The sequence below is a fragment of the Onychomys torridus genome, chromosome X (assembly GCF_903995425.1).
Source record: "Onychomys torridus chromosome X, mOncTor1.1, whole genome shotgun sequence".
Classification (NCBI taxonomy): domain Eukaryota; kingdom Metazoa; phylum Chordata; class Mammalia; order Rodentia; family Cricetidae; genus Onychomys; species Onychomys torridus.
Window position 1 is genome coordinate 94372253 of NC_050466.1, and position 13663 is coordinate 94385915.

Genomic DNA, 13663 nt, shown 5'->3' on the forward strand with positions numbered 1-13663 from the left:
TGCATAAAACTTTAATAAGAGAATCATTACCTGTGGGGTAGGAAGGAGGGAAAATGGAGGAAAGTAGGACTGAATCAATATTTTACTTAAGTGAGATCTGAAGCAAATATGGTAAAATGTTGAAATGGTACTTTGCTCATGTACTTGTTTCTGTACATGTAGGTTTCAAGTTTTAATTCCTAGTTATAAAGTATGTTACAGATTGTAACTGTGCAAATGGAAGAGGCATTTTCATTTATTAGCTCAATATGTTTTAGTGGTTTTAAAGAAAATAAAATTCTTTTTTCCATGTAGAAAAATTGTGCAATATATGTTTTAAACAATTTAACTGGGCAAAGTATATCAAAACAGGCTAAGACTGTTTACATTCCTTAAATGTTCTTTTGCTTTGTTATTGTGCCATAATTTTATTCTAAATTAATTTATTATTATGTATACAAAGTATACATTCCTCACAGTATTCCAAACTCAAGTTCCATTTTAAAACTAATCTGCCATCCTTTATCTCAAACCACTAGTTTATTCACACATTTACATTAGTAATCCTAAAATTATATTTCCTGTGAGATTCCTGACAGCTTAGACATGAAAATCACTGAGATGAAAATAAACATGAAATATTTAGGCACTACCATACTACTACAAACATACATACATAGCCCCTTAAGCATGATATAAATATTCAAAAGAGCATCCAATAATATTCCAGCAACACGTCTGCTAAATCCAAGTACCAGCAGCGTATCAAAATGGCACTAGGAATTCCCTCCCAAGCAACAGTGGCTGCTCCTTTTATTCTGCCTTCAAGCTGCACCACATTTCAGCAGCCTCTTCCTAAGACATCATCCGGACATGAGTCTTCATACAATGCTGGACACAGTCATTTGACTTCACTATGGGACCCATGATCACAAGAAATCAATGATACTGCTCCTTACCATTACTTTTCATGTGCTTGTTAAGGCTTAAGAATAGTACCTTAGCTTTGATAACCTATGTTGTGGAAATGGTAGCTTCTCTACTATGAATTGGAAGAATCTCAGAAAATCATATCCCCCCCGCAAAAGGGGTTGAACACCCTCTTGTGGACAAAAGACTAAACAACATTCTCTTGATTTTCACCTGCGACCTAACAAAATATTTAAGTACAGAAAATATTTTATTAGTTCTATCAAGATAATACCTTTAAAATAAAAATCTAAAAATTTCTTCAAGAATCTCAGTATAGTTTTGCAATTATGTATTATGAACAATATTAAATAGACACTTCCATAACACTAACTTGGAAATGTACTGTCATGTTCTACTTTTGAGATTCATTCCTCTCATAATTACAGATTTTGACTGTTATTCTGCCCAAAAAGTATATATAGGCACTATTTAAAAATTACACACAAAAGTCGGGACACAAGCTTAACTGTAATAGATTTCTAAGTAAATTCTCCTAATGCTCTCTTTCTGGCCGTGTATATGAGGGAAGACAAAGGGCGAGGCAGCAATTGACAGACAGATGGAAGGAGGTACATTAACTCTACTCCCATCCCTTCTACTTACTGCTGCAATGCAACAGTAGTGTCCATGAATAACAAACTGAGGCACAATATTGACCTCATCCAGAAATTCTAGCTTGCCATGAATAAGGGGATTGGTATTTTTAATAAGTACTCCAAGTAATACCTAATGCCATGCTCTATTGCTGTACATAGCATTGCTCTGAGTATGATGTATAAAGTTACATGGAAGCCACAGGCATATTTTTTGCACAACTCTGAAATTGCTTCCACTGGAGGGCAATCTCATGCTATTCTGGCTGACACGTTATGCGGCTGAACCAGTATGTGGAGAGGAAATGCTAAGCTTCTTGCAACAACTTAAGAGCCACTGAAGGCAAAGGTGTTTTTGAAAAATGGACTTTAACCTTTTCTGCTTCAGAGTGCAAAGAGAAACAGAAGTTATTTTTAAGTAGTGCTTTTAATAAACGATGGGCAGAAAAGTGGAGGTATTTTGAGTAAGCATATCAGATTCTCCAATGTGGTCATAGACAGCAATTTAAACTCGTTTCATTTTCACTTGTATTTACCTCCGCGTTTTTTGAGATTTTCAGTTTTCATTTTACTTCTGCTTCTAAATTCAGGCCCTTTAAAATCATCTTTGTCTTCATTCAGCACTGGCTCTGGTTGTACAATCACTGTACCTAGAATGATTTCATTTAAAAAACCAATTACACATATTAAATGTGCAAGTGAAGTGCAAGACTTCAGTTCAGATAAAGCCAACACTGCTGGTACATAGTTTGCTTCTGTCAAGCTTTTAGTACTTGTATAAGGAGCACAGGGTAGTAGTAAAAGGGCCAGGTGTCAACAATCAAATGACTTGTTGCAGTTTAGAGATCATCAAAAGAGGAGGGGGAGTATTATGAACTAAGAGAAATGTGTCAATCAGATAGAAAGCCTTAGCCCAGCTCAAAATGTTTATAGTGCCTATCACAAAAGCTGTTATGAAATGAACATTCATGCTAAGTTCTTTAAAAAGTCTAAAGTAATTGGCAGAAGCAGGGAGACATCCTATTTTTCTCACAGTCCAAATTAGAAAAGAAATTATTAAAGATTTTAAGAGTTCTTTTACATTGCTTTGGTGGGAGGGGCTTGTGGGGGTGGGAAACAGTGAAGTTCATTCTATTGATGCTGTACCTAGGCTACACAATTTCCCCAATAGTTGTACATCAAAGCTTCCTTAGCTTTCAAAGTTCTTCAAGCGCTTTAAACTGAAGGTTGCTTTAAGACACTTGAGCTAAAGTAGTCTACTAATAAACTGAAGAAAAAGATCATCTGTTGGTGTCTATGAAAATGTTTGAAGGATTATCCTTCCATCAACTCTACAATTTCCAAAATGAGAAAAGAACAAATCAAACTAGCATCATAAAGGGGTCCAGGGCTCAACCTTTACTTACATTACTGGGCTTAGTACTACCGTGGCCATTATTGGCAACAATTAAGAAAGTCAAAACAGGGAGCTGTTAGAGTTCCCTCTTAAACACAGGAATATGTAACTCAGCAAGCAGATTTTGGCAAATTATTGGCATCTATTTGATAAATGAATATTTAAGTCCAGGGGGTGAATAAATTAAAATAAAAAAACCCTGGGAGGCACAGAGGATTGAAGAGTTTACAGAATGTGGTAAATTTAAATATCTCCAAGACTGTTAGTTGTAAATAACAGTCATTTCATGTATAACCCATCAGAGAAGAGTTCGCAAGATTTCAAAGTAATCAAGTGTTACTTCCAGAAGGTTATTCTAAACGGAAGCAAAGCAGTGACAGAAAGAATGCCCACTAGCACTAGATTAAAGCAGGCCTGGGCTGAAACCTGCACTTCTCAGCCCAATGTAGAAAAAATCCCATGAGCTCTGAATGTGATCCTAAACTTCTAACAGCATAGAAGCACTAACTTCTGGATAGCACATTGTTTAGGACAGAAGGTCTCAACCTATCAGTCATGACCACTTGAAGTGGGGGGGCGTTGAACGACCCTTTCAAGGGAGGTTCCACCTAAGACCATAGGAAAACAGATATTTACATTATGATTCATGACAATAGCAAAATTGCAGTTATGAAAAAGCAACGATAATAATTTTATGGTTGGGGGGTCACCAACAACATGAAGAATTGTACTAAAGGGTTGTAGCATTAGGAAGGTTAAGAACCACTGGTTTAGAGGATTAAATTCACTGACTTCGGTATATTTAATACAGTACTGTAACAATGAAAATAGTCACCCAGATGTAAGCTTAGGAAACAGTTCCTTGTTGGAGTATAAAATTAAGCTTAGCTCAGTACAACCTCCGACTACAGTAGCATTAAAAGAAAGGTTTGGATTCCTAGTTCTTAGAACAAAGCACTCCAGTGACACTCAACAAGAATCAAAGTGAGTAACTGCCATTAGGACCCGAACTCCCACATTAGTTGTTTCTACTGACAGCCACCAAACAAATGAGTAAGATTGCTAGATAATTTGCAAAAACCAGGTAAATGATAGTCACCAACAATTTCTTCTTTTTTCATTTTATAATTCCTAATTATCCTAACTTACCCTAGTTAAGTGAAGCCCTAACTCTCATACTCACATTCAACAAACGTCCATAATTGAAAAGTCATAAGCATGAATATGAACAGAGAATTAGGTTTAGTAAATACTGCTATAAAAGATATGCTGAGACTAGAACATATTATTTAACAAAGGAAAAATAAAACTCTAAGAGTTGACAATTTGGAACACCATAAACATCACCTTCATCATTCTCTAGTCAGCTAATCACACAGCTCTCAGTCTTGAACAATGTAGAGTCCAAGACTTCCATTTGGCAGTTTTTCTCTCCAATCTAATCCATAATGTTTCATAAGTACGACTACAACACTCAAAAGGTCTGTGACAAGGCTTGTTTAGAGGATTCCTTCAAGAGATATACCCAAATCTATAGAATAGCTAACATATTTAGGAAGGGATGTCAAAACACAGTACGACAGGGTATAAGACAGTGATACTTGCATAGCATGCAAAAGGCTCTGGGAATGGTGAAATCACTAAGACTGAAGTGGACTATAAAACGCTTCTGTCTTCAGGAGTGACCATTACATTTGTAAATAAACAAGAACACTGACATGTAGTAAGTCAAAACTTAGGATCTTAAACCTTTAAACCTACTTCCATATCCAAATGGAATTTGCAAAGTTTTTCATCCCCTTATTACAAACCCAAAGGAAAGGAAAAATGTTTGATTTTATTCTTTTCAAAACTAACTGAATTATCTCATTTTCAATCTAAATGACATATATTTCCATTTCCAAACTAATACATTTCCAGACCACTATCAATGTATAACAATGGTCATCTTAAAATACATTTCAATTTAACTTCATGTGAAAAGTTAATACACATTACCTTTTGGCAAGCTTTGCATAGTAATATTTTCTGAATTCTCATTAGCAGCTTTTTCATTTACATTCTCATCCATGGGTTTTTCATCATCAGACTCTACGTATTTTGTCACAATTGAAGGTTTCCTATGAAAGAGTTAAGTTCATAGAATTATGGGCATTTCTGACAGTTGGCACAACATACCAAGACCATGACTAACATGTTTCGATATAATAGTAGCTCCCCAAGCAAGGATGCCATCAGAGTCACTGGTGGAGACAAGTTCCTCTTTAGCATACCACTGAAGATCGTGACTGAATACACACATATTCTGGTAACAAGTGGATTTTTAAAGAAATTATTTTTACATCACTACTTTAGAGAATAAATCAACAATAAGTAAACTGTGTTTAATAAGAGACAGTTCTACTGCATATGGAATGGCAAAATCAAGTAGTATCACACTGAAAATTTCTAAGAAGGGCTGCTCACCCATGGGTCTTAGATATACCTGGAAATAAATCCTATCCTTATGAATAGTTTGGCAATTCAAAAGAAAAAAGACATCTTAACACTCTTTGAACTTCTTATAATGTACAAATATAATGTCTCTTTCCCATACTAAACAACATCACATAACTTTTTTTAAAATTTACTTTAAGTGCTATTGTTTTTGGGTTGTTTTTTTTTTCCAAGACAGGGTTTCTCTGTGTAGCTTTGCGCCTTTTCTGGAACTCACTCTGTAGCACAGGCTGGCCTCCAACTCACAGAGATCCGGCTGCCTCTGCCTCCCGGGTGCTGGGAGTAAAAGTGTGCACCACCACAACCTGACCATCACATAACTCTTAAAAACCCATATTGTTGCAAAAGAAAGTCAACATTTCTCTTCTTTGTAAAGCACTGTATATTGAAAGGGTCACTAATACATAAATCATTCTCTAAAATTCCCTTTGGACTGAAACAGATCTAACGAAATTTATTGCATTAGAGTACTCATCTCTAAGCATTTCAATTTGTAGAGAATGGTTTATTTAAAAGGCCGGGAGGCGTGCACGCCTTTAATCCCAGCACTCAGGAGGCAAAGCCAGGTGGATCTCTGTGAGTTCAAGGCCAGCCTGGCTACAGAGCGAGATCCAGGACAGGCTCCAAAACTACACGGAGAAACCCTGTCTTGAAAAAGAAAAAAAAATAGCACTTAAAGTAAGTTCAGAAAAAAAAAGAAAAGATAGAAAACATTTTATTCATTTTAACATCCAACTCACCTCTTTGACCGTGAAGATCCTGAAGATCTGGATTTTTCTGAGGTGCTAGTTCCCTAAACATGAAAGGGAAAAACACAAAGGTGAGGAAACTCTCCCAGCAACAACATCAATATAATCAATTATCTTCCTGTAGGAAGAGCTTTCTTACAGTAATATAACAATATTTTGTATGTCCAAAATCTTTCTTTCAAAGAACTTCAGAAACAAATTCTGAGGTTGAGAATGTACCTCAGTGGTAAAGCTGCAAAGTTTTAGGTTTAGCACCAACACCAACAGCCCCTACCCCAGCTTACCCTGCCCACAACAAAACCCACTAATTCTCATTACTCTCGGGTTTCCTTGACTAAAGACTACATTTGTCTCTCTTTTTTAAAGGGGTAAGGGTACTAGAGCTTTTAGCCCAAGCCCCCTAGCATGTGCCATTTATTAAGCCATTTATTAAGATGTTTTATTCTTTGAAAATTTCACACATTTAATAACATGTACTTCACAGCAACTGTGGTCCCTCACCTGCACAAGATCAAGGCAACAAGTTGAACTTCTAGCACTGATAGGGAGGGACTGCAGAGGCATCACCTTTAGCATGTGCTCTAATACTAAACTACACCCCAGCTCTTCCATTTTCTTTTTATCGATGCTGAGTTTTATTTGCTTTTTGTTTTTGTTTTGTTTTTTTACACAGGGTCTCACTATGTAGCCCCAGATGGCCTGGAACTTGCTATGCAGACCAGGCTGGTCTCCAACACAGAGACCCACCTGCCTCTCCTGAGGACTGAGGCTGCCATCATGCCTGATCCTTCTGGGGGTTTTTGTTTGTGTTTTTGTGGTACTGGGCTGTATGAGTATGTGTGTGTTTATATGTGTATGTTGCTATGAAAGCATTCTACCACTGAGCTAATTCTCTGGAAATAATTACAATTACCAGCTAATGCTATGGGAAAGAATACAGTGTTTACCATGATCTGCATCTCATCTAACAAATATAAAACAAAGGAGCAGAAGTAATCAGATTTAAGTAATCAGATTTATGAGGAGTTTTTAAGGATTAACAAAAGGTACCATTCTTCTTGAACACACAAAATACTTTCTCTAAAATGCAAGCCTGCATGAAAGATGAAGGGCCTCCATGTGTGTTATTCAGATAATGTTTAGGAACTCTGAGCATCATGTTTTGAAAAATTTTACAATCAGCAGGGCATGGTAGAACATGCCTATAGTTTCACCTTCAGGAAGCAGAGACGAGTGGATCTCTATGAGTTCCAGGACAGCCAGGGCTACACAGAGAGATCCTGCCTCAGAAAAACAAATTTCAAAGTTCTAGAGCCATTTCCACAATGTGTACCTCAAGCTGATAAACTATAATGACAGTTAAATATCTTACCAATATAGCAAGCCTTTTCTGACCTCAAGTAAACTGCTAAAGTGAACTGTATGATAAAAATGAACACCTTATCAAACTTGACAACAACCAAATTAAAATATCATAATGATAACCTTACATGTTAGTATATATTAAAACTGGAAGCACAAAAGACAAATATGCTGATTATTAATAATCTTTAATTCCAATTCACTTACCTCTTCCTTGTTATTATCCATCATATCAGAGTTAATTACAGAACCACTGATTTTATCTAAAAAAAGACAGAAAACAAGAAATAAGGAATGTTTACCATGTCTTTAATGTATTATCAAACACCACCAAAAGTGGCAGGGTAGCACAAGCCTATAATCCAAGCATTCAGGGGGCAACAAATCTGAGGCCAAATGGCTTACACAGCAAGCTCAAGATCAGTCAGAATTACACAGAAAGACCATGTCTCAAAAAAAATAATAAAGTAATTTTAAAAAATCATAAATAGCAGAATACTAACACCTACAATCTCCCAAACCCATTTGAAGCTATGAAACACAGTGATATTGATAATACTAAAAGTTTTTTATTTTTTTTGAGACAGAGTTTCTATATGTAGCTCTGGCTGTCCTGGAACTCACTCTGTAGACAAGGCTGGCCTCACAGATATCCCCAGCCTCTGCTTCTACCTGTAAGTATAACATGACTACTAACAAGCTGTATTTCATCTCATTATAGAATGCTGGCAACAGGCTGCAGAGATGGCAAGAACATTCACTGTTCTTAAAAGAGGACCCAGGTGGGATTCCCAGCACCTACATGTCAGCTCACAACCATCTGTAGCTACAGTGCCAGGTAATCGGGTGCCTGTGGGCAATGAGCAGGCAAGTCATGTACAGCCATATATGGCAAAATACCCATACACATAAATAAAATACTGCAGGGCCAAGCAGTGGTGGCACACGCCTTTAATCCCGGCCCTTGGGAGGCAGAGACAGGCGGATCTCTTTGAGTTTGAGGCTAGCCTGGTCTACAATGTGAGTTTCATACAGCCGAGATTGTTACACAGAGAAACCCTGTCTTGAAAAAACAAAAACAAAAACAAAACAAAAAAAAAGCCAAAAACCAAAAAAATTAAATGCTGGAGACATAAGATTAAATTAAAACCAAAGTAAACAGAAGAAAAGAATACAAGTTAATGAAACCAGGAACAGAAAAGAAAATTTAAGACACCAAGAAGTAATTGTTAAATAAATAAATAAATGGAGCTTTTTCATTTTCTCTTTCCACTCTCTTCCCTCCGCGCGGTCTCTCTGTTTCTCTGGTCCTTTCTCTCTCTCTCTCCCTTTCTCCCTCTCTCTCTCCCTCTCTCCCAATAAAGCTCTAAAAAGGTAAATAAATAAATAAATTAAATAAATAAATGAATGAATGAATGAAATAAACCTTAGGCTAGACTAAGAAATAAAAGAGAAAATTATTTTTGCAAACCTTAACAAAATAAAAAGAATATAAAGGAATTGTATGAGCCATACACCAAAAACTATAGAGAAATGTAACAGGCAAACAAACTAATGAAATAGGCTCCTGAAAAATTAAGACAATGTAGAAGAGATCAGTCATCAAAAACAAAACAAAAAAGCCCAGATGTTTTAACCAATAGTTTTAACAAACATGTCAAACAGGGTGTTAATGCTTTATGAATTCCTCTAAAAAATAGGAGAGAATACTTCTCGACTCATTTTATGAGGTCGTTGTTACCCTGGTATCAAATCAAAGTAAGATATCACAAAAGAGGAAACAACAGATTATTACTTATGAGAAGTGATGTAAAATTTTTCATCAGAATACTAGAAAACTCCACATAAGAAGACAAACTATAGGGCTGGGGATGGGGCTCAACTGATAGGCAGAGTAGAGTACCTGACAAGCAGGAATAAAGCCCTGATAAACAAGACATGGTGATACATGTCTGTAATTCCAGCACTGAAAAGACAGAGGCAAGAGAATTTGGGGGTGTAACACAAGCTCTAACAGCAGCACTTGGGAGCCTGGCAGAGGGGGATCTCTGTAAGTTCAAGGTTAGCTTAGTGTGCACAGTAAGACAGTCTTATGTAGAAGATCCCAAAGGATCTATAAAAACATAGAGAAAGAATTACTAGAATAAGTAACTTCAACAAGCTTACAGAATACAAATTCCACACAGAAATGTCAAGTGAGTTCCCAAACATTTCAAAACAAGATTTTTATGTGTAAACTAAACAGAGAATGTCATACTTGGGAGACCAGAGGTTCAATAGCCCGTGCAGCACAGCCAGATGCCCGACCTTACCTGCAGGTAGGGGTGGGGGGCTAAGAGAGATGGCTCAGCAGTTAAACACATTTGTTGCTTTTCAAGAGGACCTGGGTTTGATTTCTAGCACCCACATGGTGGTTTCACAACCATCTGTATCTCCAGTTCCAAGAGATCTAATACTCTCTTCTGACTTCCATGGGCACCAGGCATGCAAGTGGTGCACATATATACGTGCACAGACAACATTCATATTTTTAAAAATTAAACCTAATTTAGAAAAAAAAGTAAAACCCTGATATATTTATAGGTAAAAAATATAACAAAAATATTTATAACATTAGTATCCTGATAACAGAAAACTGCGAGGCTAAGAATGTCTCAGCTGTCTATTAATTAAACATTCCTACTCTTTGGGATTTTTTTAAAGAGACACCCTGTGCAGCCATCTTCTTTCCTCAGTCAAGCATACAGCACACATCTGTAGTTCAACACATGGAAAAATGGAGATGAGTCCAGGGTCACCCTTCACTACACAGGAAGTTCAAGCCTGAGCTATAAGAGACCCATTCTCAAGAATAAAAATCAATCAAACAAAAAGAACTTCCTCCTCTGCCTCCCAAGAGCTTTTGATTTCACCCCCCACCGCTCGTGGCTGGCTACCCTCTGCCAACATCATTCCCCACCCTCCTAGGCTGGGTCTTGAGTCCAGGGCAAGCACTCCACCCTAAGCCATACTGCCACCTTCATTCTTATTCTGTAGATGTAAACTATCCAGTTATCCAGTTGTCTTTTGAAGAACAAATATGATGACCAAGTTGCTCTGTACAGTTTTTAGTATTTATTACAAGGAGAATAAATACTATTAATCTACCATCAAATTCACCACCATCTCTAGTGTCCTGTCAAATATTATTTTGTTGTTCTTCAGCTACAGAATCTCAAACTGGTTTTCTTCTTACAGTTTTTCTCTTATTGGGCTTCCTTATCAGTCCGTTCTTCACAAGTATACCTGCCTTTTGATAGGTGAACATAGTTACAGTACTTGTCTATTCATTTCCACATGGAAGTTCTAATGACCCCCTTTCCTTGCATGAATGAGTGACATTTCCTCTTTTGGTCTATCTAGCATCTGAAATTGGATACTGGACACTGTGAAATAGTCAAGAGACTTCTGCTATGTTCCTATGTGGCAGAAAACAGTGAACTCACCTGAAATCGAACTCTAACCTATACAAAGAAAGCAGCAGAGTTTTTGTTCTGTCCTTTTACGGTCCGGTCCCATGCCCACTGCCTAGAACCCAGGATACACTTAGGCAATTCAGTCAGAAGACTGTATGGGTTGGTCTTTTTTTTTTTTTTTCCCTGCTTTAGGGTTTTATTTTCTCCAAAAATCTGAACTCCCATTTGGTAGCTCTAACCAAGATGAGATCTCCTAGTTCACTTTATAACTACTTATAGTCTTCAAGTTTTTCCTTGACACTGCATCCAATTAGACCACCAGTTTAGGGGACTTTTTGATTTTTTAAAGGTTTATTGTGTATAGTGTTCTGCCTGCATGTACACCTGCATGCCAGAAGAGGGCACCAGATCTCAATATAGATGGTTGGGAGCCACCATGGGGCTGCTGGGAATTGTCAGGTCCTCTAGAAGAGCAGCCAGGGGGCCACCTTTCCAGCCCCAGACCACTGGTTTTTATTTAAATCTTAACAGCTACAAAAAGCTAACTGGGCCTTTCCTGAGGCAAAGAGGGTTTAACAAAGGGGTATTTTGGCCAGTGTCATTTCCTCCTCCTAGGCTTTGACTCTCCTTCCATTATTGCCACTTCTTATCTAAGTCCTTATCTGTGCTGCCCACAGTACATACAGTATTGCATATTTGTGCACAATAGGATTCATTCAGATATGGCCACACTCTGCCACTAGGAGAAGTAAACTTGTTTGGTCCCTCCCCCACCAACCAACACCTTTGGGGTTTTGTTCGTTTGTTTCTTGAGACAGGGTTTCTCTGTGTAGCGTTGTGCCTTTCCTGGAACTGGCTCTGTAGACCAGGCTGGCCTCGAACTCACAGAGATCCGCCTGCCTCTGCCTCTGCCTCCCGAGTGCTGAGATAGAAGAAGGCATGCGCCACCATCGCCTGGCATAAGAAGTCGACTCTTACTATGCCCAACTCAAGCACCTAATGAACACAGGACTCTGGCAATAAACTTCATTCTAAAAATAAGTAATTATCTGGGTACTGTAGTTCACGTCTATAATTAGAGACCCTCCCTGTCTCCAAAATATATCAATTAAATGAATAAAGAGTTCAGCATGGTGGTTCATGCCTATAATCCCAGCATTCTAGGAAACTGTAGCAGAAGACTGCTTACTAATTCAAAACCAGCCTGCGCTAGGGGAGAATTTGTCTCAATAAAAAGCTAGAGTGGTGGTCCATGCCTTTAATCCTAGCACTCTTTAGGTAGAGGCAGAAGATCTTAGTTCAAGGGCAGCCTGGTCTACACAGTAAGTTCATACAACAACAAGGACTATCTTCAAATAAAACTGGATGGATGGACAATTTCAAACAAGTACTAAACTTAGAGTACATTTCTTTTCTGTGGTTAGCAACTATAATCAAACTGTGGGATTGTACAAAGAAGACTAGGCCAATGACTGCTAAAACTGAAGATGGGAGGAGCCCAATTTCTTTCTGCTCCAGAAGAAAAGCTCTAACTACAAAAGGAGAAGACTGGGGAAGTGTGGCGTCCAATTACGAGTGCTGCCGTCAACTCCTAAACATTGAACACACATACACTAGCTTTCCCTGTAGAAGCAAGCAAGGCCTTCTTCCTGGTGACAATGACCACAAAAGGCACAGCTTGCGGGGACAAAAAACAAAGATGCATCCACGCACCCAGGAAATGCTCAGCACTTGTTTAAAGAAAAAGTCAATGGAAGCATCCAGACAGCATGAAATTTGTACAATTCAAGTGTCAAAAGAAGGGAGAAAAAATAAAACAAAACAAAAAACAAGGATTGGTAACATAGCTCAATGGGCAAAGGCACTTGCTGCCAAGCCTGACAACCTAAGTTCAATCCCTGAGGTACCATGTACTAGAAAAAGAAAGTTGTTCTCTGACCTCGACAGGTATGCTGTGGCACATAAGTGTATACATACTCATGCACATAGGCATACAAAAACTAAATAAATGTAATCAAGTATTTTAAATAAATGATAGTAACAATATTCATAGGAAATAGAGAATTAGTATATATAATAAATGCATAGATAATAAATCATTAAAGCCCTCCATTAGTAATATTGTAATTAATAATGCAACAATAAATTATCAGGCAACAAACAGACCTTGTGATACACAGTCTTTGTAGGAATGGCCAACAAGATTCCACAACCTCGGGGCTGGAGAGATGGCTCAGAGGTTAAGAGCACTGTCTGTTCTTGCAGAGGTCCTGAGTTCAATTCCCAGCAACCACATGGTGGCTCACAACCATCTGTAATGAGATTTGGCGCCCTCTTCTGGCCTGTAGGCAGAACACTGTCTACATAATAAATAAATAAATCTTTAAAAAGATTCCACAACCTCAGTTCCCTGAATCTGTAATTAGGCTTCTCTGCCACAGCTGTGTTTGTAAGTTGGTACAGTTAACCTCAAACATGAGAGATTGTCAGGAATAACAATAATAATAATCACGAGAGACCTTTGAAACAGAAAATTTCAGACCACGTGGTCATGGTAGCACCCAGCCTGAGTTCTAGGACAGTCTGGTTGGTCTACCTAGCAGGTTCTAGGCCAGCTAGGGTTACATGGCAAAAGCCTGTCTTTTAAGAATCTAGCTGTTA

At 37.9% G+C, this 13663-nt stretch overlaps 1 protein-coding gene across 6 annotated transcripts in view; it reads right to left on the reverse strand.

The window, feature by feature from the left end:
* Nucleotides 1–13663, reverse strand: part of Atrx (ATRX chromatin remodeler) — a 180338-nt gene that overhangs the window by 116461 nt on the left and 50214 nt on the right. For 4 of the 6 annotated variants that reach the window (XM_036175690.1, XM_036175689.1, XM_036175693.1 and 1 more), the window contains 4 exons: nucleotides 7755–7810; nucleotides 6177–6229; nucleotides 4939–5060; nucleotides 2081–2194 (listed from right to left, as the gene is read on the reverse strand). In XM_036175690.1, the coding sequence (XP_036031583.1) occupies nucleotides 2081–2194; nucleotides 4939–5060; nucleotides 6177–6229; nucleotides 7755–7810 (345 nt within the window). The remainder of the gene's footprint in view (nucleotides 1–2080; nucleotides 2195–4938; nucleotides 5061–6176; nucleotides 6230–7754; nucleotides 7811–13663) is intronic. The other 2 variants (XM_036175694.1, XM_036175691.1) reach the window with 1 other exon arrangement.